This window comes from Topomyia yanbarensis, chromosome 2 (genome assembly GCF_030247195.1).
Source record: "Topomyia yanbarensis strain Yona2022 chromosome 2, ASM3024719v1, whole genome shotgun sequence".
NCBI lineage: Eukaryota > Metazoa > Arthropoda > Insecta > Diptera > Culicidae > Topomyia > Topomyia yanbarensis.
Window position 1 is genome coordinate 448,548,843 of NC_080671.1, and position 25,182 is coordinate 448,574,024.

A 25,182-nucleotide genomic window follows, 5' to 3' on the forward strand; every position below is an offset into this window, starting at 1 on the left:
TAAATTTTGAAACATTTCTGTTATGTGTTTCGGATCGGGTATGGATATTCGGAAAGCTGCCTCGAAGATGGTGATCGCCATCTTGCATTTCAAAACGGCGTTAATCATCAATTTCAGATGTTTACTGAAAAGCATCTTTCAAATAACACCCATATTGATGATGGTTCTCTATATTTTCTGGTACCCAGAAGCGGTAATCAATAATTCCCGATATCTACTGATCACCTCTTTTTAAATGACATCCATATTGACGATGGTTGCCATCTTAGATTTCAAAATGGCGTTAATCGTCAATTTCTGGTGTCTACTGATCAACCCCTTTCAAATGACATCCATATTGATGACAGTTTTCCCGGTTTTGTAGTAACCGGAAGTCGCCATCTTGGCTTTCACTGTGGCGTCAATAAACAATTTCCGTTTGCCATTGAAGATTTCTAGCGTGTCGAAATATTTATGAAATTTTATCACCCGCAGGTTCGAGTAAAAATTATTCGTAATGCTTGCTATGAAGCTATGTATTATTTACTTAGAGAAAAAAGGACTAATATTCTATACCTTTCTTACCTTGAACATTTGTCGAACCATTTTCGTCTGTGAAAAAGACAGTAGAAAGCTTCCAATAATGAAAATACTAGCAGGAAAACAAAGTTAATCGAATCCAGCAACGATGATCAAAATAGTTAACGCACTAATACGAAGTAGACTAGAATAGCGGACAATATATGGTATCGTGGCTGGAACGAATCTCAAAAAGGTTCCGGTAGTTTAAAACAGCTAACGTAGCCCATACATGTCCTATTACTGCAGAGAGGTCAAATCCCAAAGAAGATACGGAACCAATTAGCAAAGTTCATACAACTTCTCAGTGATACAACTAACAATAGAAAAGGAGTAAATAAGTGGTACTTTCTTATCACTGATAAACATATCGATGTGGTCCTGCAGGTTCACCCGAAAACCGAATACTATAATACTGTCGTATTAAGCTTAATAGTCCCATGTTCTATGGAATTCCCTATATACATGGGACAATTATACATAGAACGGCAGTATAGGACAAGCCATCATGCGCTCAAAAATCCGGCATTCACTGGAAAAAGGGGAATGTATCTAATCAACCATAGAGGCAGTTTTACCAACGAGCCATGAACGCTAACTACCGCGATCACGTAACAATATTTACCGATTTGTTCTTGAAACATAGCAAAAAGTAACGAATAGTAAAACGTCTGGATTCTTTGTAATTCAGAAAAAAACCTCAAATCTATTTAAGGTCCAACGACATCCTCATCCTCACTCTGATTACAAAATAGTCAAGACATACTTTCTTCGAAATTGAAGTTGTTTTTGGATACACCATTTTAAAAATGAAGTCCTCAAAAATGAACACATTTAAAATAAAACCCACCATCCTACAAAGCAAATACCAAAAATCATATTAATTCGTAACTCAACTTACCTTCTGACCAATATTGTTAGCAAGCAGCGCCTCCTTGATCTTGGTCGTTATAACCTGTGTGTCGAGATCCTGCGTCAGGGCAGCCATTTCGTACACGGTCGGCGAAATGTGCTGATGTAAGCTACCGCGCATTGTGTTCACACCGGGCGGTGGTCCCGGCTGCTGATGATGGTGGGAGGTTGGTGTTTGCTGATGTTGATGCTGCTGTTGCTGCTGCTGTTGCTGCTGGTGTTGCTGGGGCGAGTGGATTCCTCCTACTCCTACCCCGAGCATGACGGGTTTTTTGTCGATACCGCCGTGATGCGGTCCCGATGTCTGCAGCGGAATGGCGTGTTGTGGTGGAATGCCGGGTGGTGTCAGCAGCATGGTTTGCGGGGATGGCTGTTGACGTTGCTGGTGTACGGATTGGGATTGGGGATGTTGCTGAGTGGGAGGAAGCGGGGATGGTTGTGACGAGGGTGGGAGTTGTCGTGCAGCGGCTTCCTGCTGGGCGTGATGCTGAGCTGCTGCCGCAGCAGCGAGCTGGTGATGGTGGAGCTGTTGCGGATGTTGTTGAAGCTGTTGAGCTTGCGACGTGGGTGGCATTTGCTGCATTTGGGATATCTGCAGCTGGAGGAGGGTTTTCTGATCTTGCTGTAGTTTGTTGATCGAGTCGCTGAGCATCTTCGGCATGGGAGGCATTTGTTTGGAGATCATTCCGGGGATCTGAGGAGTTCCGCTGTAGTTGCCGGTTCGCATCAGTTTTTCAGGAGCGATCTTGTACTGGCTGGCGACTAGCTTGTGAACGGCGTTATCGTCCTCCAGGAACATTTTCATGCGGATGAAGGGTTCGCGGCCTTTTTGAGTAAGCATATGCCAGGGTTTTGGTCGTGCAAGAAGATCACTTACGGATCCTTGCGATAGGCCAAGTACGGATTCGCCGAATAGCCGCTGGCTGATGGAGTATTGGGATAGGGATTCTTTGACTCGTCGAACAATGTCTTCGGTGTTGAGATTATTGTAGCAATCGAACTGCTGCTGGGTGATGGGCGGGAGAATGGCTTTCAGTGGTCGCTGCTGGGAGCTGTGATGGGGAGTAACCGGAGGTTGAGTTATGAGGGAATTGGTGATCGATGCCATTCGTTGAAGGGGGCTAGCAGTGACGCCAAACTCGTCCGACGAAGCGATCACCGGCGGGAGGATACTGTTGCTGATTGGGCTAGGGGCAGATGATGCGGTTGTTGTCGGTGTACATGTGCCGGGTTCAGGTTTCGGTTTGACTAAACTAAACGCACTGTGTTTCATGGCATCGTCGACTTCTTTGTTGGCGGCATCAATTTCGCACTCCAGATCGGTCATCGATCCGTTCAATTTAATCGACTGTTTCTCCTTGGGCAGCGATAGATCCTGGACGGATCCGTTCAGTCCGGACTGATGGTGATGCTGTTGGGCAGCGGCTGCATGCTGTTGAGCCTGCTGTTGCTGATGAAGTGCCAGAAAATTGGGCAGGTTGGAGATGTTTGGCATGTTCGGTAGTCCACCTCCAGCGGCAGCGTTTTGTTGTATCTTAGCCAGCTCCCGGTGGTAGGCTTCCAAAGCCATGCGAATATTGTCGTCCTGTAGACGCTCCATCGGTGGCATTCCACCGCTGAGGAAGTGCGGGAAAAGGAAACTGAAGAAAAATGTTGTTAAAATAGAGAGAATAACACCGAAAGGGTAAGAAAATACTCACCTTGGAAATTCCCGGGGACTTCGCATTAGTTTCGAGAACTCCTCCTGGTAGATTTTCGCAATTTTGTCCTGGGGGATGTCTTCGTTTTCAAACTTTTTCATTGCAGCTCGTCGGTTCAGGTAATCTTTGGCAAACGGTGACTGCACGTCCCGGTTGTGCGGTGACTTGGAGTCGTTATCACTATGCTGGGAATCATCCAGCGAGTTGAGCTGTAGCTGCTGCTGCAGCTGAAGTTGCTGGTGCATATGCTGCTGCTGTTGTTGCTGCTGCTGAGAGGGATGCTGAGGAGTTGCAAGCCCCGAAGGGTCGCGCTTAATCATCGATTGAGCCTCGGAAAGGATGTGCTGGATTCGATCGTCGTTCATGTCGGAACCGTCTGGCCGTCCAAAGGATGGCATTCCGGGTTCTTTACCTGTAATTAGCACATATCTGTCATAAAACAAAAAACGAGGCATCTCAGACCGGTATTGCGGCGGGGGGCGAAAGGAAACAGAGGCAGAGGGACCATCGCGCGAGTGGAAGTCCTGAGGCTAGGCAGAGCAGAGAGGCAACAAATGTCGATCTCAGCCCACTGCACTCGTTTATTGGAGGGCTACGTGTGTGGGTAATCGAAGGAGGCTGGGGGTTATGGGCGTCGCTTTTATCTTTTTTCATCCACATCCTCACATCGCATCGTTTCTTATTCGCTTTGGTCGGCACAAAATGGATAGAAACCACTACTTGGAATCTACATTTTATACAAGCAAGCAAATCATCATCATCGTCGTCGTTGTCGTCGCTGTTTGTTGTCAGAGCAGCCAGCGATACGAAGAGGAAAAACCCTTAACAGCAGAGCATCAGAGTGGCGGTGGTGCTGCGTTGGCTGGTCAGGGAAAAAAAGAGCCCGACGATGTGCAATCTCAAGTCCCGATCTATATTTATATGTTGCAGCTTTTATGAAATTTATATAAAACGACTTTACATCTCTTTTCTCTTTGGTCGCCACATAGCGGCGCTTTGAATGATGGCGAACGCGCGCAAACGGCTGAAACCAATGGCGAAGTACTTCTTTTTCTCCATCATCATGCCGCACGAGAGACAAGAGCCCAACCATGGATCCTCCCGATAGACCCCGGTACTCTAGAGTTCTCTTCGTTACGCGGGAGTACGAGGGTAAAAAAACCGTGTGCGGAACTAATTGGCATTTAAAGGGGCAACCACGACGACGCTGTCACAAGGTGAAAAATACACCTTTTGCAACAACGAGAAAGAAGGAAAAAAACTGTGTACTCGCCCGTTCGAATGGAAGAGATTCCCCTAAGTGGTTACTAATGTAAACAAACCACGTATGACATCTAGCTACCGGCGACGCGGCGCGTTGTCATCGCTTCCCGGGCAATTACCTTATCCTAACGGAGCGACACCGCCGCTGTCGCACACATACACACAGTCACGTTTTAAAATTGGAAAAAAAATTGCACAAAACTAGCAATCCTTGATCGACTGCTTCGTGGAATCGATCCAAGCAACCACCAAGTATCTATTCTCAAAATTCAGTCATTAGTGCACGCGAGGAGATTCGAACGAACCTCACCGACATTAGGTCACGCAAAGAAGTTGTCATTAAACAGTAGCATTTCGATTTCCAAAGAACCATTCGTCCTCCCTATCTGTCACGGTAGGTTTTTGATTGGAAGTTTGCGTTTTTTTTTTCATTCGTTCACCCGCCACACAAGTATATGGGAGATGAGATGAACTCCGATTTCAGCAGAATCATTAGGCTCCGGCTGCGGCTGATGATGGCCGGGGACACGAGGGTTGTGGATTCCGGTATTTCACGTTCAAGTGGCAGTGGCAGTGGTTTCAATGAAAAGATCTGCTGCTTTTTGTGTGTTTGGAAATGATTGAAGGACAATCCCTCGGCCCGATTGGCGGGGGGAGGCGCGCTGGGTGAACTGTGCTGCTGAGAGCTCTACAGCATGAGACTGATTGTAGGAGGAAGTAATTACTACAAATGTCTGTCATTTGTGGATGGTCTTTTTTTGTTCGTTCAGTTCGATGGCGCGCGGTGTGTCTTCTTTCGGTTTGCTATTGATCCGTAACCGAACGGGAGAGAGAGAGAGACAGATAGACAGGAGGAAGTTGAGAAAACAACTCGGGGAGGCCTTTTGTGCTCCGGTTGGGTTCAAGTTGTGATCTGTTTCTCGCGTGGTTGTGCGATGATGCCTTTTTCAATTCTTTTGATTGATTATGAATGCTATCTAGGTTAGGCAGGGTGCGAAGGGTTGTTCGGTTTACTGCATGTTGCAGTGGTTGGTCGGAATTGTTTTTTTTTCTTTCGGGACATCATTGTGTTGAAGCAAACACTAACCGGGGGCATTCGAATAGAGACTGTTTAAAGTGTTCTTCAGGGGCTTCAAACTAATGATGTAAAAAACAAGTGACTGTAGTGTTAAATAGGTGAGGAAGTGTAAAAACTGATTTATTCCGTAAAAAGTGAAGTTTTGAAATGTTTGAAAATTGGTGGTTTCAGTGTTAAGAAAAATTAACTAGCATTTGAAAGAAAATTAGAAACCTTCAATCATAATTAACAACTTTTGGAAGAAAGTATTGTTTTGAGCTTCATTCAGAAGCAATGTGTTATAGCTCAAAATGATTGAAGTAGCATTGGAAAGAAATAGATATATTAAAAGGCATTTAACATTTCAAGTCCAATCAAGTTAATTTGAAAACATCTCACAAATCGACAACGAAGTGTCAATAGTCTTAAAAAATTTAAGACTGTTTAAAGTGTTCTACCGGGACTTTAAATTTATGATGTAAAGAACTAGTGATTGTAATTTCAAATCTGTGAGTAAGTGAAAAATCGGTAGATAAGTGAAAATTTTTTAAATTTTCAGATTGAAAAAATTAGTGCATTCATTAGTTAATTGTTGAAAAAGTGACGAGGTTCGAAGTTTTTAAAAAGTGTTTATTTTAGTTTCAAGAAAAATGAACTAGCATTTGAAAGAAAATTATAAACCATTCGTGTTGTACCATCTACCTTTAAGAGAGTGTATTCTTTACAACTTGACTGTAAAGCAATACCCTCTAGCTCAAAATTATTGAACTAGCATTGAAAAGAATTGTAATATGAAAACATGTCACAAATCGACAACGAAGTGTCAATAGTCTTAAGAAAATTGATGCTACAGCCCCTTTTAAAAAAATCAAACCATCAGCTCCCTGCGGCAAGCCGCGAACAATTATCGAACGCGAGAGCCTATTTCGAATGTATTGAAAACAACAGATTTATTTGATATTAAAACAGCCTCGGGGCCACATTCGCTATTCATGCCAAAACCGAACAAGAGGGAAAAAATCCTACATTTTTTCCCCGCGTGGACCGTATTCGCGGTTCGACGCGTGCTTGGTGGTAGGCGATTCAATCACTCTTCCCGAGCGAACCAATAGCCGCGGGGACGACCGCTCATCGATTGTTGTTTGCACACGTGTGCACAGAGAGTGATTCGGTTTTAATTAACAAATCGTTAACCTGCCACGACGTCGCCACGAGCACGTCGTGGGTGATACCTGCGGGAGGCGTGATCGCCGCCATAGGTGGAGCTGTAATTATGCCAATTGACAAGCTCATCATAAGCTTGAGCTAGTTTCGGTCGTGCGGTTCGTCTCCGTGCGCTTGACTGGGAAAAACTCGACGGAAAAAGGTGAAAAGATTCAATGTCTTAAAAGCATCGTTTAGCAAGCGTAATGAGACGCATCCATTAAGGTTGTCCAGTCCGTTAGTACGGCGGTCGCGCACCGGAGTCTACCTCGTTCAGCTGTCAAATGTTCGGTCATAGTCCGTCGTCATCCATCGGTGAGACACGGTAGGCGCAGCGGTGTATTTATAAATTCTAAATTTTAAAATGCAATGTTCATTTCGAATTGACACTTCATTAGGTTTTATCGTAGTTTTCCGTTTCGGTGCGACTGCTGCTGCTGCTGCCACGCTAGCGGTGAAAGCGCAACGCATTTAGTGCAGTTCATGTGTGAACTGCAAATTGTGATTATTACTAAATTATTTTTATTGCTTCTGCCCCGCTTTCGGTGCGGAGTGGCGAACGCAGCGGAGATGACCGCTGGCTGGCGTTCGTTGGCAGTCTAAATTTTCGAAATTTAGTGAAAACGAGGTGTGAGAACGCTCCCGCACCTATCGCAATTAATAATGGCTTTCGAAGCAGCAGCAATCATCGTGAGCTTTAATTGCAGCAATGATGAAATAATTTAGAATTTTGTAATAATTAAAACTGATTTTCGGACAGCGCCACCATCGGCACTGCTCTTGCACTCCGCGACGCTTGGTAATGGATCGTATCGAACGTCAGTAGCAATTAAACGCGTCCCGCCGATGGACGACGACGACGACGACGGGCTCCCTTCAGGCGGGAGCGCCACCCACCATGCGGTGGTAGTAGTTCCAGTAGTAGTCGCCGGCGATCCCATTTAATTACAGTCAAAACATTGGAAATGGCGTCCCAAGTGCGAGAAGAAGCTGCTTGTGAAAGGCTTCTTTATATTGCAGCAATTTCCCGGATGTGCTGTCGGTTTGAAAAGGTTACTGATCATGGGATTGAGAGGAAGTTATCCTCCTCGCGTTGTGGTTGGCATTCGTTTTCTTTCCGGCACGCCGACATCAAGCTGCATGTGAACATTGTGGGAACCAATTATCAGTGACGGTGTGAAAAATTGTGTGATTAGTGGAATGTTTTGAAAAAATTGAAATGCATTTGAAAGAAAATATCAACAATATAAATTTAGGCGGATAATTAACAATGCCATTGTATCCAGAGTCGATGTTGTTAAAAATGACATAAAAAGGTTGTTAGAATTTGAAAGAAAAAGGAAAACAATTCAGGAACGTTGAAAACATCCCGCTCTACGAACTGGCTCTTGTTAAGGGTGTTATCCCATGCAAATCCATTGACTATTTATTCGCTCAACCCAAAAAAAGGAAATCTCATAAATTTCACATTGACAAAATCTCAAGATTTTTTTCGTCGTGAAGGCATCCCGGAGCCTATACGCTCATCCCCCGATGCGTGCAGGGGACTTACAGCGGAAAAAGCCGAATTAAATTTCCCTTCTCATTTATATTTATCATATTTATATCCACTTCCTTTGATATTGCGTCGCCGGAGACGCGACGCAGGCACGAATATTATTATTAATCTTGTACCGAAGCAGGCTGTTTATTACCCCCGCTAGCGCGACGCCCTCTGTCAGCGCATGCATACAGCACGCCTGCTAGAAAGCGAAATATATAGGTAATGCACCTTTCACCCGGAAAATTTCCCCTCCCCCTCCTTCTTCTCAAACTAGAGGATGATTGCGCGTATGCTTTTGTATGGTAATATTCGCCTTTCATCGGCAATAAAATTCGTGGAAATTTGGAAAGTGCCGCACAGTGTCTTTAGGAAAATCTAATAAAATGTGATCTACCGATGCGATGGGCGCGAAGGACGGGGAACAGGAAGGTATAAATATCGCGCTGGATATACACGTTATTTATGTTGTATTTTGGCTTTGCGGGCGACGAGCTTCTTCGGGAAATCGTCATCGCAGGGGGTAGGAATGGCACCCTTCTCGTTGCGGTGAACGACAAAATTGACGAAATCGACGCTGAATGAAGAAAATGAAATATTTTCAATATTTGTACTAATGCCGAACGGACGGAACGGTTGGTGGAGGTGGTGGTGCGAAGGGACAGGCGAGAATTTATTTGATTTTTCATGTCCTGCTAACGTTTATTGAAATGTAAACAACGGCCTTCCGGCTACGGTTTTTCCGTGCCAGAGGGGCTTCGGCTCTAATCAATGATAAATGTCATGTAATCAATTATCATTAAGAAGCTTCTTCCTTTAAGAGCACCGAATTCGGGTGTTTGATCTTTGGTCGGCGAAGCGTAAGGGATTTGATTTATGGAGTGTGCCAATGGCGCTAGTGTTCGTCATATTTTACCGTGGTGTGGTGCGGGAGCCAGCGAACGAGAGAGAGACGGACGAGGAGGTGAATGGCACTCGTCAGTCACTCGTTCCGTTGACATCTCGCTTGCTGATCGCTATTTCGATTTTAATTAGTGCAAATACTCTGGCACCGCGTAAACAACCACCAAGGACTGCTGCGACGGATTCCATCGAAATGTTATTAACCTATCGCGCACACGCCGCCGGCTACTGCGCTCGGAGATCACTGCCAAGCCGTGGTGTGCCGTGCCGTGCCGCCGCCGAGCGTCGAAAGCATCGGAAAATTAATATCGAATTTTCCCTGATGCGCGCGCCCGGTGGGGAACGGTTCGCACGGGGGTAGCAGAAAAACAGACAAAATCGAATTTATAAATATGTCGGGAATAATTAATACAGAATGACGAGTGTAACCAGCAGCGATCTTTGAATGCGTGTTTTGTGTGGATGTGCGCGCCTTCGACGTGACTGTCATTTGGCTCTAGCGTGAAAGGAAGGGATTGAAACGTGCAAGACGATGGATTCATCTCGGTATGCGCCGCCCGGACAAAGCGGTGTCAGGGTGTCTCTGGAATGATGGAGTATACCGTCGCAAATGTGACAATATATTTATAATTTTAGTTTTATTGAAATGTGCGTATCGAGACTGAGAAATCGGTTTATGGTAGTCCCTCCGTTAAAAGTGTAAATAGGATGAATTTGACGCTTTGATGTATGACCGTCATTTGAAATAATAACTGAATATTGTTCTGGTCGAAGATAGATAATGATATTTACTAGAGTGGCTGTGATAAATACCAGTGAATAAATATTTTTCCATTTTTTTTGAGACTATAAAGACTGTATCGGAAATACATTTACCTCTTACGCTATTACTTGGGATGATTTTAATTTGCTCATCGCAGTATGCCGTGCGTTTGACTGTCATCTTTCGGTTGTTTATTTTTTCGTACGATTTAAATTCTTCGTTTCCAAAGTTTAGCGCATTTAAAATTAAGTGAAAATAAATGTGTTGGACACATGACTAATAGGGTGTCCCAAAATGACATCATGTTAAAAAAGTCATCGGGCTCACTTCTTAAATGAAAGGTTAGGGTATTGGGACCACTTTCTTCTTCGGAGTGAGTTTGCTAAAACGCTTCCTACTGGTGGCGACTTTTGATTTTTTGAAAAATGGGCCGATTTTGGAAAAAATTCAAATTTATGCCTGTTGAAGTGGTCCTGAACTGTCTTAAATATTTTTTCAGCATTTTTTTATTTTTCTGGAGATCCAAACGGAGAAGTTTGGTTAGTTAGCTTGTACAAATTTTGAATTATAAGAGCGGCAGGGCCATTAAAACTTAATAAAAAGTGAAATTTTTGGTGTTTTTCAGTATTTTTTCTTCAAAACTGGGTATCTACAAAATTTTAAAAGTACAGAAAGCACTTTATATAGTTGAGCCGAATTCAGGGGCGTAATTTTGCTGAAGAAAGTGTATAGCTATGGCTAATGGGGTATGAGTTATTTAAGTTTTTGTTAGATAACCTTTGACATTTTTAGCAATTTATCAAAAATAATGCTGTTCCAAAAAGTAAATCAGTTCAAATGTGCTTTGACCACACATTGTTTTTGGAAAAATAGAAGGAAAATCATGAAAAATGACGTTTTCTGTACGTCTTTAGTATGTCAGGACGAGGTTTAATGAGCATCTGATGATTTTTTTTGTAACTTAAATTATAAAAATAATAACTTTGCTAATGACGCCAAGTCTCTAATTATTTTTTGAAGAGTTAATTCTCCATAATTACTTCTAGGAGGCATCTTCAACAAAATGATTGTGTCAGAAAATGCGCTGTATTCTGTTGTAAAACTTTTTCGAGGATATTTGCCCCAAATTTGACTATTTCGGAATTATGTGACCTAAACAGTAAATATCAGTTTTTCAACACTCACCTCACTCTTCTGCATTTTTCTCCACTTCAAAGTTCCTAACATGAAAATAAGACTTTATATACAAAATGAGAGTACGTTAATCAATTCAGCCTTCAAATATACGCCATAACTTGCCATTAACTCGACATAGTTGTTTAATTTTAGTGATTTTCAAATCCGCTAGGTGGCTATTAGTATAGAAAATATTTTTTAAAAAAATCGTCAAATGCTCATAAAAACCGATTCTGATGTACTAGAGACAAGCGAAAAACGCCATTTTTCATCATTTTCCTTCTATTTTCCGAAAAATAATATGCGGACTAAGTTCACTTAAGTTGTTTTATTTTGTAGAACAGTGTTATTTTTTGTGAATATCATAAAATGTCAAAAGGTTATTTAACAAAAACGTAAATAACTTATACCCCATTGGCCGTAGCTACACACTTTCTTCAGCAAAATTACGCCCCTGAATTCGGCTCAACTATATAAAGTATTTTCTGTACTTTTAAAATTTTGTGGATACCCAGTTTTGAAAAAAAAATACTGAAAAACACCAAAAATTTCACTTTTTACTAAGTTTTAATGGCCCTGCCGCTCTTATAATTCAAAATTTGTACAAGCTAACTAACCAAACTTCTCCGTTTGGATCTCCAGAAAAATAAAAAATGCTGAAAAAATATCTAAGACAGTTCAGGACCACTTCAACAGGCATAAATTTGAAATTTTATCCAAAATCGGCCCATTTTTCAAAAAATCAAAAGTCGCCACCAGTAGGAAGCGTTTTAGCAAACTCACTCCGAAGAAGAAAGTGGTCCTAATACCCTAACCTTTCATTTAAGAAGTGAGCCCGTTGACTTTTTTAACATGATGTCATTTTGGGACACCCTAATGACTAAGCGAAAAAGGTTTTTTGCTATACGGAAATTCGTAAAGCGCTCTGGAATACTTCAAGCGTGTGTGAAAGCCACCATAAACAAGTTTGAGGAACACTTATCTTTGGATGAACTGCAAGGAAGAGTCAAGTGATTTGGTCAATATATCATGTGGACTCTCCCCACAGTAGGCACATTTTTCAGCAGTCTCCGTTCAGCAGCAGTCATCTTCATGAATCTCGGCGCACCTACTATGCCGGGTCTTATTCTTACAAATGATCTATTTCTTTGTATTGATATGGGCAAAACACGACGCGTGGTACAAACAGCCGATCAGGTAGACGAATCTTGTTAAAAGAGACGTAATCAGGGAAAGCAGTCCTACCAAATGATTACCCGATAGGAGGAGACACACAATTTTGTCCCGTTCAGTGTTACCACCATTCAAAATCTTCGCTTACTAGAGCAATACGTTCTTTAGACAGCCAACCCTGTGCTTCAGCAGACCTAGTCATGATAAGCTCGAACCGGTGACCATACCGTCGATCTCAACTTTGTGAGCGGGCATGTAGACGCAGTAGTTCTTTATCAAAAACTTGTTGCCAGTAGCGTCATTTGCTTGCTTTAGACGGGATATCACAATTTTGAGCTTATCTGGGATGAACAAATACAAACTTGTTCGACATTCATTTTACCATCAGCTGGGTCTTTTCAGGAAAATTCGTTCATACACGGGCTTAGTGATAACTTATAGAACACGAAGGAAAAGGCATTTGGACTGGAGATTCACCATTTTCAACAACAACTATTAATAATTTCATTTCACCAGCGGGCGTCAACCGTAAGACAGCGCTAAAATCCTGATTTGCTTTATAAGCTAAATGAAGATAAGTTTTAAAATAAGTGAGGATAAGTGTGTCATTTCCATGTCCACACAGGGGTAAATTTGAGACTTCACTTATGAATCCAAAAGACCACGCTACGGCTCTGCGTGTCGGTAGACGCTCGATCTCGGATTGAATAGAGTAGGGCCTCCTATCTGGGTATTAAAGGCACCACATCGCTGCTGCTTTCAGGAAGTTTACTCCGAAACTATTTAGTTCCGAGACATTCCGATCAAGTCTAGAAGTAACAGTTGATTTTACTGCTGATTTGGATTTTGTGAATTGTATCTACGAATTCTCTTATGATAGTCGATTAATCTAGAAAGACACCCCGGAGCAGATCCACATCCCAAAAGCTGCTCAATCTCCTCTCCGCTAACAAGGTATGCAATGAAAGCCCGAACAACGCTAGAGTTCTTAAGCGAGTCCTAGTATGGATATGAATAGTACGTCCTCGGGGTTATGCATCTTCTTGCAGACCTTTGGCAAGAACTTGGGAGAAATAGGATTTTTACTTTTTCGAAGAAACAATTACAGAAACTTCTGAAACAAACGCCCTAGTTGATTGCCACTATCAGCGAACTGTTCAGACATAAGAAAATACAAAACTTCTACAACACTACAAGTTATATTCGCAGTTGCATCGTTTGCTTGAAGTGAATCCTGACTAAATACCTACCCACTACCTAATACTCATGGGAGTGTCACTGTGTCGGGGTCATCCGTTAGGTAAGTACCACCTCAACACTTACTTTCTAATATCTCACGTTACGGTAAAGATGGTTGTGACTCACAATGGTGGCTCTAAGGCCAAGTTCTCGTTTGGATTGGGGCAATTGTTATTCCCAAATATTGTTCCTGAAGTAGTCGGTGTGGGAATGAGAGTCGTCGGTTTACCATCTACGAAGTATACCGTGCTTACGCAACGCAAATTCTCTGATTGGTTTCACTATTTGCGGTGCTCTCAAATATTTCGCTTATTTGAGACTTCGCAGCTTTGCATTCTTAGAATTCTCTATAGCTTTCTATAGCGAAGTCTCTTCGCTACAACTATTAGGATTCATTTGAATTTGATCCAAATGATCGGTAGTTGAGTGGTAAGCGTGACCACCACTCACCTCATTGGATCTGGGCTCAATCCTACCCGAGTTCGGTGAGATTTTTTGAGGTGAAAAAGCCGTTGGTCCCAGTCCATGCGAGGAATGGGCCGATATTTAAGGCTCAGATGGTGCGGTCACCTCTCTGGCGTCGGTGATTGGTACTCAGTCGAATATAAGCATAAACAAATCTGATCTGAATCTATTTTGGAATAATTGGACGAAAAAAACTAAAAAAGAAACAAATAGAAATCTCAGAAAAGATTTGATTTTGAGAATATTGCTAACAAAACATATGAACACTTATAATAAAAATACATTGAGAGATACCATAAACTTGTGATTATGTTAGTGAAAGACCAACCGATTTGGCTTTTAGAAAATCTCAAAGGTATACTTTTTTGTGATCAGTGAGCCAAATTTCACAGGAAAATCATAGTGCGATATGAAAACAAAGGAAAATTTTATTAATAAGTAATTTATCTCCGTGTGCGATAATGACGCAACTGGGTTTGAATTAATTTTTGCGTAGAAATATTTCGTTTCCAAACGATGAAATGCAGGATAATTGAAAGCTTGACAAACCAGACAGGTTCCCTATTTCTGGCGATTTTTCAATGGTATTGTTTCGCATGTCTAGAACAGATGCACCAATGGTCAGACTTCCCATGAACATCGCAAGTTTGTACCGGTGTTCAAAATTTCGTGCACGCGTTCAACCTCAAACATGCTTTGGCTCGATGTACAGGTTCGCCTCGAACATCGAACCCAAGCGAACAATGTACAAACTCTAGTTCAAACATCCGTGTACGTACATTGGGTGCGCACACGAGAACGATTCGTACAAGGCAACAAGAGTCAACGCTAGTAATGATGAGAGTGAGAAAGAGAAAACTGGTGCCACGAACCTATGAGTACGGCACACCGTGTACGTACATGGGGTTCGGTTGTGGCGGCGAACACGTGCACGTATTTTGGTACGAAATAGCATGTTTCAGTTCGTACACGAAATGTGGGTTTAATATGAGCTCCGAACCAGAGCAAACATTGTGTGCGATGTTCATTTGGGCAGACTGCCAGGGGTAAATTTCAGTTTCTTTCATATCATATATCTTTCATATTTATCTTTCATATATTCCACTTGCCGGATTGGCCAAACGAGCACTTAAATTGCAGATCGAAGAGATTTATTGGTTTCTGTTGAGACGGAGAGCCCGCGGGGGTAAATTTTCAAAAACTCGTTCTCCTGTAGTAGGCTCAAAATCTCTATCTTTTAAAAGTATCAATAGATAACAAACGAACCAAACTGGGGTTTCTTATGGATAGGGTTTTGGTCGTAACATATGATGGAAAAAGTTTTTCTATGGTGTAGCAGATGACCACAGTATTGGTACGTAGGAATCTGCCCTGGGTACCTGACCAATGTTCGCTGAGTATGTGTCAAACCTTGGACTGATGTGCATTGGATGGTCACGTAGGAGAGGATACGTTTTGTCGTATGCATTTTCATCACACGAACACCGTTGCGAACATTGATTCATTACAAACCTGTACGCTTCTCTTTCTAGTAGTTAGAATAACGAACGAAGTGAGTGAAATTTCTAGCATGTCCGTCATACAATGGCTTGAGTACATTTTTAATCATTTCCAATATGATTGTTACCGCTGTGAATAGGTTGAAAAAAATCCTATTCAGCGGGACCAGATTCAGCATTCCAGCTGTCTTTTATAGTCGCTGTTTTGCTACTTTAGCCTGACCTTTGAGCTAAATTTGTAACAAATCGTTTGAGCAAGACGAATTTCCGGTGATTTGGAAACAGTCGTTCATGTTCCCGATTTATAAGATCGGCGATCGTCGTAATGTTAGAAATTACTGGGACATAATTAGCCTATCTGCACCATCCAAGATATTTGAAATTGTTGTAAGCACTTTCATACTATCAGGCTGGAAAAGTTACATTTCCGCCGATCAACATGGGTTTATACCTGGACAATCCGTAAGCACAAATCTTCTAGATTTCACGCCAACTTGCATCACGCAATTGAAGGAAAAGGCACGTAATATATTGGTGCATTCAACTGAATTTGACCACCGAATATTATTTTTTTTAATGTTTCGAAATTTCGTGAAATGGTCGTTAAGAGTCTCAAACAGAGTTTGGCTCTTATGTTTCCTCATAATTTACAAACAAATCTTGAGTCACTCAAGGCAGCAACATGGTACCCACATGGTATGTATTATTCGTCAACGATGCAACATGGTGTTGGATGTAAACTGATTTACGCCGATGATTTGGAATTGTACCTTGTAGTCCGATCTATCGACGACTGCATCCGTCTTCGAGAGCTTCTGGATACATTCAATAGCTGCGGTGTCGTAGGAACTGGCATTAGTATTGTAAAACGCAAAGTTATAACTTTCCACCGCATGTTGAGTGCGATACGGTACGAATCGATGCGAAGCTAACCATAATCGCTCAGCTTTAATTTCGAAAGTAACCTGATAATTCGGCTTCATTTCCAAAATCGGTCAGGACTTTACGGATCCGATTTGTTCGCTAGTTTGCCCACTACCTCAAAAAGCTGAACGTATGCAGAGAAGGTTTGTCTTATTCGCACAACGAGACCTTCCATGGCGAAATTCTATCGATCTTCCACCGTACCCTGGTCGATGTCGCCTGATCGATCTTCACATACTGGAACAGCGAAGAAAGTTTATTTATAACAAATCTACTCAACACTGAAATTGACTCCACGAAAATTCTGACCTTTCCTGATTTTTCTGCCTCGCAACGTTTTCTATCTTCATCTGGCTTACCTAGATTCCACTGTACAACGTTTGGAGTCAACGAGCCAATAACAGCATGTATGCGAACATTTTCCTACAGTCGAGATGAACCGTTGCACAAATTCGCACAGAAAATTGTGCGCTCTCCAATTCTATGACTTGACTGAGCTGCTATTCATTAAAACTAGCTTTTGTCAGATGGACTATTTTAATAAATAAATAGAAAGTAAGCTTTTCCGTTCAGTTAACGCTTATTTTGGGCCGCTCAAAATTATTTCATATGCTCGTCGCGGAAACAATCTATATATATTTATTGTGCAACCTAAGTTTGTTTCCTTTTTTTTTTTCGAAATTTGTATTTGTTGAATTATCTTCTGTTAAAATAATATTTGAGTTAACTAGACATTTCGGCTCTTCTAAATACGTGCCGGCATCAAAAATGGCAACGTTCACATATTCAATTGGTAAATGCAGTGCATATTATATATGAAGCTGACCGCAGGATGTACGTGTATGAATAGGCATCCTTGAAATGGGTCGTTGGATGTACAGTAGAGCTAACACCTTTCATCTCCAGAACTAACAATGTGTATAGAACTATAGATGATTCAATCGATAATGATTTAAATAATTTGCCAATGTTCATAAACTGCTGTAGAGAGAGGTCCCCAAACCCTTTTTTGAATTGTTTTTTTTACGGAATTTGTGCAAATCTGTATTGTCTTATAAAAATAAGTGTTAGATCTGTATTCTGTTACAGTTCTTTATCTACACTTGAAAAGCTGTATAATACAGATAAAACTGTATAAAAAGCAGCTCTGATCGTACGGAGTTCATCTACTGAAGTTTGCATTGACAGCATTGCAGCTAGATTCCTTCGTGGAGTAACCCGCTTGAATTACCATTTTATATTAATTGCCTTTTTTGTTAAATGTCCAAAATAATGAAACATATTTAGAGTCATCTTTTTGAGAAGCTCCCAACTGATGAAATGGATATTTAATGTATTTTGTCACAGATCAATGTAAACGTTCCACCTAGAAGTGTACGATTATGGGTTTGTCTGAGACTTGACTTTTAGCGAACCGAGTATGGCCAGAACGAGCTCATTCGAGCAATATGTTAGGTATTTAATAGTTCGTATGAATTTTTATCGTGTGTCCAACGATGTTTACAAAAAAGACTGGCTTGGAGTATAAGATTTTTTTAAACTCAGCTTAGCCATTTCCGAACAGCCACGTAGTCAGCAATTTAGGAAACTGATATCTCAGTGAATTTCAGTGGAGCGGAAAGCCGTCCCTCGTTTCGATTAAAGAGCTAACATGCTCTTGTGCCGAAGCTATCAATACACCTCCGAAACTCATTTTTTTACTGTTCAAAGGGCTTCGGTCACACTGAAAACCGTTGAATAAATTTCCAAGCAGCTGAAGTAAGCTAATGCGCTCGTCACGTCCAGTCTCTGTCAGAATGATGTCGTAGTTACCAAAAATATCTCGTCGATATTAATCCTTAATCCCCTGACGTTCTGATAGTAAATCCAGATTTCTCTTTCGTATCCAAAGTAAAACTCGGTTCTTTTGGAAACCCTAAGGTTTCCACCGTCCGCTACGTCCTTGGTGCCAAATCATGGATACAAACGTCCACGGGAATCTTGATTATAGTGTTATTGAATTCGACCCCGTGTTGCATGTTGTTCTTTGCAGTGAAGTTTTCTGACTGTGCTAAAATTCTAAACGTAATCAAAACACAGCTTTTGACGTGGTGTAGCTGAATGTACGTAACTTCCGCGAGGTTAATCTCCATTTTAACTTTAACTGGTTGTTCCACCTCCTAAACTGTGGGTCTAACACAAGTTTTCTTAAAGTCGATCGAAATTGTGAAATCCCGTAGCACTAGCCCTTTTGTTTCCTTTGGCGAACTCATTTCACTGCGCAGCCGGGAGCAACGCTACAGTACTGTTTGTGCACTGGATATACTACAAAGCGCTGGCTAGCTTCACTGGTGTCTATAGCATGCGAGATCAGAAGATAGACTGGAACAGGCATTTTATACTACATTGCAAAGAGGAAATATTGTTGAACATTTCAAGCAGAAAAAATGGAAGTATTTCCCATGAAATTTCTTGTTTGCCAGGCAATATGTGGTTGCGGTTTCAGAAGCGATATTTTCATCACAACCGGAACGAAAATGCATACAATTTTACGCTTCAGAGTGTTTGAATAAACGACTTTTACCATTTATCCGTAAGCATAAGGGTTCGGTTAAGGAAACGTAGCTCAACGTAACGAATAACGTCAATATCGTCCCAAAGAAATGCAACCCACCAAATTCAGCTTCGTCCGATTGGAACCTATTGAGCCATCGTTGAAAGGTATCTTCGGAAAACAGGTGGTTTAGCGGATAATGAGAAAGATTTCTAAGCTAGCTTTTGGGCTACGTAGAACAAGGCTGAAGCAACCACGCGTAGATCTGAGATCGGGAGAGACTAAAACAGACCTAGCTTAGTCTTCTGAACAGCTGTTCGTAGAAAGTAGAATGACGCAGCTTCGTAAAACTGCAATATCGACTGAAAATCGATGAACCAGCTATCGCTATTGTGAATCATGGACCTATCGGCCCCCGGTCGTCATACGATTCCTAAGGGTGAATCTTTGACCAGACGAATTGGAGCTTCACAGCATCTACGGCGGCGGGGTACTTTGAGCTTCCGTCGTGCGCAACTTGTTGGATAGTGTGGCTTGCCAAGTGTTTGGCGAGTGCAAAGCAGTAGCTGTGTATGGTTTGAAGCTCGTACATGCGACCATTTTGTCGCGATTAGAATCATAGAGAATAGATTTAAGCAGATGGTTCTACGAAAGCAACGTAATCTAGCAGCAGATTCTCATAGGCCTAACGAGCTGCTTGTTGTCTAGCAAAAGTCAAGGCGATGTCTTGCACGTCGCATGGAAAACAATTTGGAACTCTGTTGTTGGATAATCGATTACGGATTTACGTCTTCTATTGGATCGACGAACTACTTCATATATAAATTTCGCACATACCTGCAGTATACGAGATTGATGGGCGGATTATGCTTTTGTCGTTTTAGTAAAATACGACTTCAACTTCCAAGACTTCTGTAGCGCTTGTTCTAGGCGGAGCCGTGGCCTCGGACTGTACCGATAGGGTTCTGTCATTCTAAAATGGGTCATTGGAATATCGGTAGAGCTAACACCTACTACGTCCCGAGATTAAGTTGTTTGATTGGGATGATTGCACCATATAAACAGTCGGCTTTTAGCTAATCATAGCAGTCATTTGACACTTATATGCTAGAAATATTCACCGATGCCAGCAACTGAAAAGAAGGGTCAGGAAACTTGCAAGCTTTAAATGATGAAGAAGTTTCACATGGATACCATGGATCTTTGCCATTCTTATCTTCGACTAGGAGGTAAACATTTCACTATAAACTTTGCTGTGCTCTGCCTAAACCAACAGGCAGGAACTCGTATGAAGCAGTCCACTTGTTAACTTAGTCGGAAAATGAAATTTTCCTGCAATACCTTAAGCAACTTGAAAAAAGTCCCTACGCAAAATTTATGCCCGGTCGGACATGTCTAGAAGTTTTCAACCGTGAAAAATCACTGGAGGAAAACTTTGAAATTTAAGAAATCTGAGATCGTGTTTTTGATATCAAATGTCTTATCATCTCGACTTTTTTTTTGAACATCGTCTTTGTAGGACTTAATTTTTAAGTTAAGGTGAGACTTGAGTTTGGAAATGCAGCTTTTAATTTTTTTTCGCGCCAAAGGTCTTAGAAATGCGTGAAACGTCGAGATCAGTTATGGTCTTGAAAAAAAAATCAGCTTTTCCCAACGCCAGCATCATCTCAACTCAAAAAAGCGATTCTCAATCGACCTGCTTCGGATGCTTAACGTATTTCTACGACATTTGTATAAAAATAATTCACCATGGTACTATGATTTGGCACAATTTTTCTGTGCCGATCAAATTTAGCTGCATAGGATCCAAAAGCAGCAACCACTCTCGCTGCGGACGATAAACCGAGCGAGCATTGTTATCCTCCACAGTTAACAGCTATTTCTGGGAGCTATATCTTTCGGTATACTTTGCACAAATTCGGTGATTCGTTCCCACAATCGCTAGGTAGATTCCAAGCTCACACCTTTGCCAAAAACAGCACATACCCTAATGACCCAATGTAAGTTATATAACCTTTGGGTTGCTTTATTTTTCTGTGTATAAATTCCTCAGGTTGAGAACCACAGTACTAGACCAAATTTCTAGTAAGAGACAAAACAGAATTCGACTTTCCTCGGATAACGACGGCATTTCCTTCAACCTATTGGACCAATTTGTTCCGATCCTTTCTGCGATTTCTCAAATGTCAAAGCTCGCCTTACTTCATCCGCGCCGTAAAAAACGTGCCATTACATTGAAGTCTATAGCGAAAATATATCAATGTTATAAATAAACTATTTTCTCTCTCCGTCCCGACACAAATGCGGTTCGAAATTTCTATCCGAAAGGCAAATGTCACACGAGACGTGCGATAAAAGTATTTACAATGGAATGTTTTCTTCTGACATCGTGTTCACACACACGCACACACATGTTCAGATTCGCGCCCGGCTCCCCGGGATCGCATTCTAGAGGGCGCGGGGTGAACATAGCTGAGGTTTGCCAGCCACTGCTTGCTACCGTGTCGTTCGTGGTGTAAGATCAAAGATTAAAAATCTGTCCTTTCACATTATTGCCGTTAATTAAAATGAGTTACATTTTCTTTTCTCGGCGGCATTCGGCTGAAATGATTGCAGACGAGATGCAACTGCAGCAACAGCAGCAGCAGCAGGCGTGATGGATTTGAACTTTTCCCAATTTCGCCAACTTAGAACCAGCGCCGAACGCAACGCGCACGGGCGGTGTCTTTCTTGCCAATTAATTGCATGTTGCTCGCCTGCTTTGTTGGGTATGTCTGCTGGTGACAAAGTAGGTTTCACCAACGCATCAAACGTACGAAAACAAATGAAATATGATTTGAAAGAAATTATCTGCTCCGAGATTGGCTTGACCAGTCAATTAGCGCCGGAAAACGATCCGATTCCGTTACCGGGAACCATTCGCAGATGGTTTCATTTCTAACCGGACCAGGTGCATATATTATTCAAACATGTAAACACCACAAAAATGACGACAACTGTTGTGCGGGGTGTGTCTGACAGGAGGAAAGTCGTCGGAACAAGCGAGCGAGCGAGCAAACACAAATAAAACAATAATCGCGTGTCAGCCAGCGATGAGTTTGACCAGTGGTCATTCCATTTGGACTTGTCGCGGTGACCGAAATTAAGAGTTTTTGTTTTGCACCTTTTCAAAATCCTGCAAAATGGCGTCCGAAATCTAGTTTGACATGTGGCGTGAGGTGAAGTTTGATGACATGATTAATATTGCGGCTGGGGACTCGACGACGACGACTGCTTTGTTTGTCAAGTCAAACGATTATTGATAGACCTCGCCAAGAAAGCGTCGTCGTTGCCGCCGTCGCCGCGGTTTAATTTTATGCCATCGCGCACTGCTGCAGTACCATAAAGCATAATTACAACAGCGAAAGAAACGATAGCCGATTGGTCATAAATCATAGTAAGGAGTTAAGGATAGTGATGGTGGAAGGGGAATCGGGCTGCTAGCAGCAGCAGCCCCCCGTAAATAAATTGGGAATAATGATTGCAATAAACAAATTAATAACCATTCCCCCCGTAGAGGGCTGGCGGCAGTGCTTCGATATGTATGTGACAAACTCCTACACGGCTCCGGTAGTAGGCAGGAGTGTTTGTGTATGTTCTTCTGGATGGAGCAGTTATTAATATGCAAATTGTTGCTAAAAACTATATCGCACACTTCCTTTCCTCCATTTAGCATAGCAGTTCTGCTCCCGAAACAGTAAATTAAGTATTATTGCACATTTATGGAAATTATTTATTACAACTGTTTGCTGCTCAGCGTGCACCGCGAGCGAGTGAGGTCAGCTTGCCACCGGGGAAGCGAGTTCTGTTTGCCTGAGTTTTTGTCGCGGAAAATTAATTTATTAAGAAGAGGCAAATCGAAGCACGTCACGCACCTGAGATGGGTATACCAGTTTCTTATGCTGCGGAAAGTTTCCTTCAATCATTGTACCCGTTTTCCGATCCAGCTGCACTTTTTCCGGTCGTCGAAGCGTACTGGAAAATTGCAGGTTATGTGCGCACTTCCGCCATCTTGTCTCCGAGGCAAAACTTTTAATTAGTGCCCCCGCTGGCAACAGGAAGTCTTTCTATACAGAAAGTGCAGTCGCTTTCTCCTTTAGCCAGGGCACAGGTGCAGGACTCTGTTGTAGTAGACACAGACACAGCATAGCAAAAATTTCGAAATTTAGCTGATTCAAGATCAAATTAAGCTCGCCCTATGCAGCTGTCAGTCGCAAAGATCGAGAAGCGGGGAAACGCCAACCATCCACCCTTCCATTTCCCCTTTCACTAACCGAACAACTGCACATTAAAGCGATGATCTTTAGTCTAATTAATACATTCTTCGCACAGCGAACTATGGTGAATACAATTCCTATAAATGTTTCGCTGTTTCTGCAGCCAGCCGAACGAAAGATCGGTTCGGCTCCCCCCTTTCGGTGTGTATTGGGCCACCCGTTTCGTTTGTTCGTCTGTCATTTGATTCCTCCTCCTCCTCGTCGTCGTTGTCGACGTTGTCACAAGTGTCACCATCGCGAAACGCGACGCTTATTGTAAATAATGTCGAACAAACATCAGCATCGCTTCTGTTTCTGCCTTTTCTATGGGGCCGGCCGGCCCGTTGACGGCAATGGCCAATCTATCCGAATCACTCTCCCGGGGATTGATCCGTGACCGCCCGGGATTTTTAGTTCAAAAAACAACAACAACACCATTCTCATTGGTCACCGATAATTTAACCACCACACAATCTAATCTACCGTTGCAACATTATAATAAAAATAATAATAATAATCACACACGCGGCGAGGCAGCACTGTGTGCTGCAAATGTCAGTTTGACATTTGCCGTGCCAAAGCAAAAGGTTGGCAACGCTTCGTCGTCGTGCGTCCAAGGAACGCCGATCTAGTTTCGGTAGGTATATAGCTTACAGCCTGCTTTGGTTTGGTTTGGCATCGGCAGATCGGCAGTCGGCCGGGAACTAATTGGGTCGTGGTTCGTTTTTTTTTTGTTTTCGATTCTCAGTCTGAGTAGTCGGTATAAAAGAATACCTACTTTGTTTTTCTCAGGCGAGGTGTGGGAAGAATGGAAAAAAAGTTCGACAGCATTTATGTATAATAAATATATACATTAGCTGGAATTGGGAAACGAGTTGTCTATAAATTGGGGCTTTGTTTTTTGGGGGGTATTCTTCGAGCGATGATGTCGGAGCTTTTGGGAGTGAGAAAATTTTTCAAAGTCATTCGATTTGAGGCGGAAATCAATTTCGTTTCGAAGGGTTTTGCGTTCTGGAGCAGCTAATCGATTACCTAGTTTCGCTATAAGTTGAGTTGTTCAGGGTTCATATTGGTTAGATGTTGTGAATGGAGGTTTCTAGCAAACACGGATAACGAATTTCATGAAACTCAATTTGGAATAGGTTGTGTCGACGTTATGACTCAACATTTCACTTACTAATGAGTTATCATTAAATAAAAATGAGTGAAATGAAATAAGCGTGTGCTAGAATGGTCCCAAAAATATTGAGTTCCTTTCATCAGAATCCCACACTAATTTAGTTAACGGACTAAGCTAGCGCAGGATTGACGCTAGCTCTAAAAAAACGAAAAAAGCTTAGTGGAGAAAAAACCGTTTTTTTACCCAAAATATTTCTCCACCAAGGAGAAATATAACATAGTTCTCTCGGCAGCCGGCTGCTCAGAGCAATGATTACATGATAACGCCTTCGGCACATTTACGAATAACTTGGAGATAGGATTCCAAGGTCTCTAGCAGCGACTTATATAGAAATAATCCTTGATTCTCAGTAAATCTGCATTTGGATGTGGTCGGCTTTGGTACTGATGAGAGCAGAATTTCGAATTCAGCAGAATGTTATTCCTAAGAATGTTTTTCCAAGGAACATTTTGCAATCTCTGTTGGTTCTTATCAATAAGGGAGGTCAAATCTTACGAGGCGTTTATTCGCAGAGAAACTTAAAAATTGAATAAATCCATGAATTAGTTTTGATTACTAAAGATAGTCACTAAAACTAAACGAAATTTGGAAGGTGAAACAATTCCACAACAAACAAAGAAATAATGGATATTCAATATTTCAGAGGCCAATTGATCATGACAATCCCTGATAAGCGTGAATTACGCTGGAAGCTGGCCAAACTCGATCCACATTTTTTTCTGATATATAAACTTGAAGTAATATTAGTATAAAAAACAAGCGGACCGAACTCTTTCAAACCTACATACAAACTCATTTG

The 25,182-nt window shown here is 41.9% G+C and overlaps 1 protein-coding gene across 3 annotated transcripts in view; it reads right to left on the minus strand.

The window, feature by feature from the left end:
- Positions 1-25,182, minus strand: part of LOC131685745 (homeobox protein cut) — a 528,971-nt gene that overhangs the window by 15,050 nt on the left and 488,739 nt on the right. For 2 of the 3 annotated variants that reach the window (XM_058969660.1, XM_058969662.1), the window contains exons 6-7: positions 3,171-3,582; positions 1,460-3,110 (exon numbers count right to left, since the gene is read on the minus strand). In XM_058969660.1, the coding sequence (XP_058825643.1) occupies positions 1,460-3,110; positions 3,171-3,582 (2,063 nt within the window). The remainder of the gene's footprint in view (positions 1-1,459; positions 3,111-3,170; positions 3,583-25,182) is intronic. The other variant, XM_058969661.1, reaches the window with a different exon arrangement.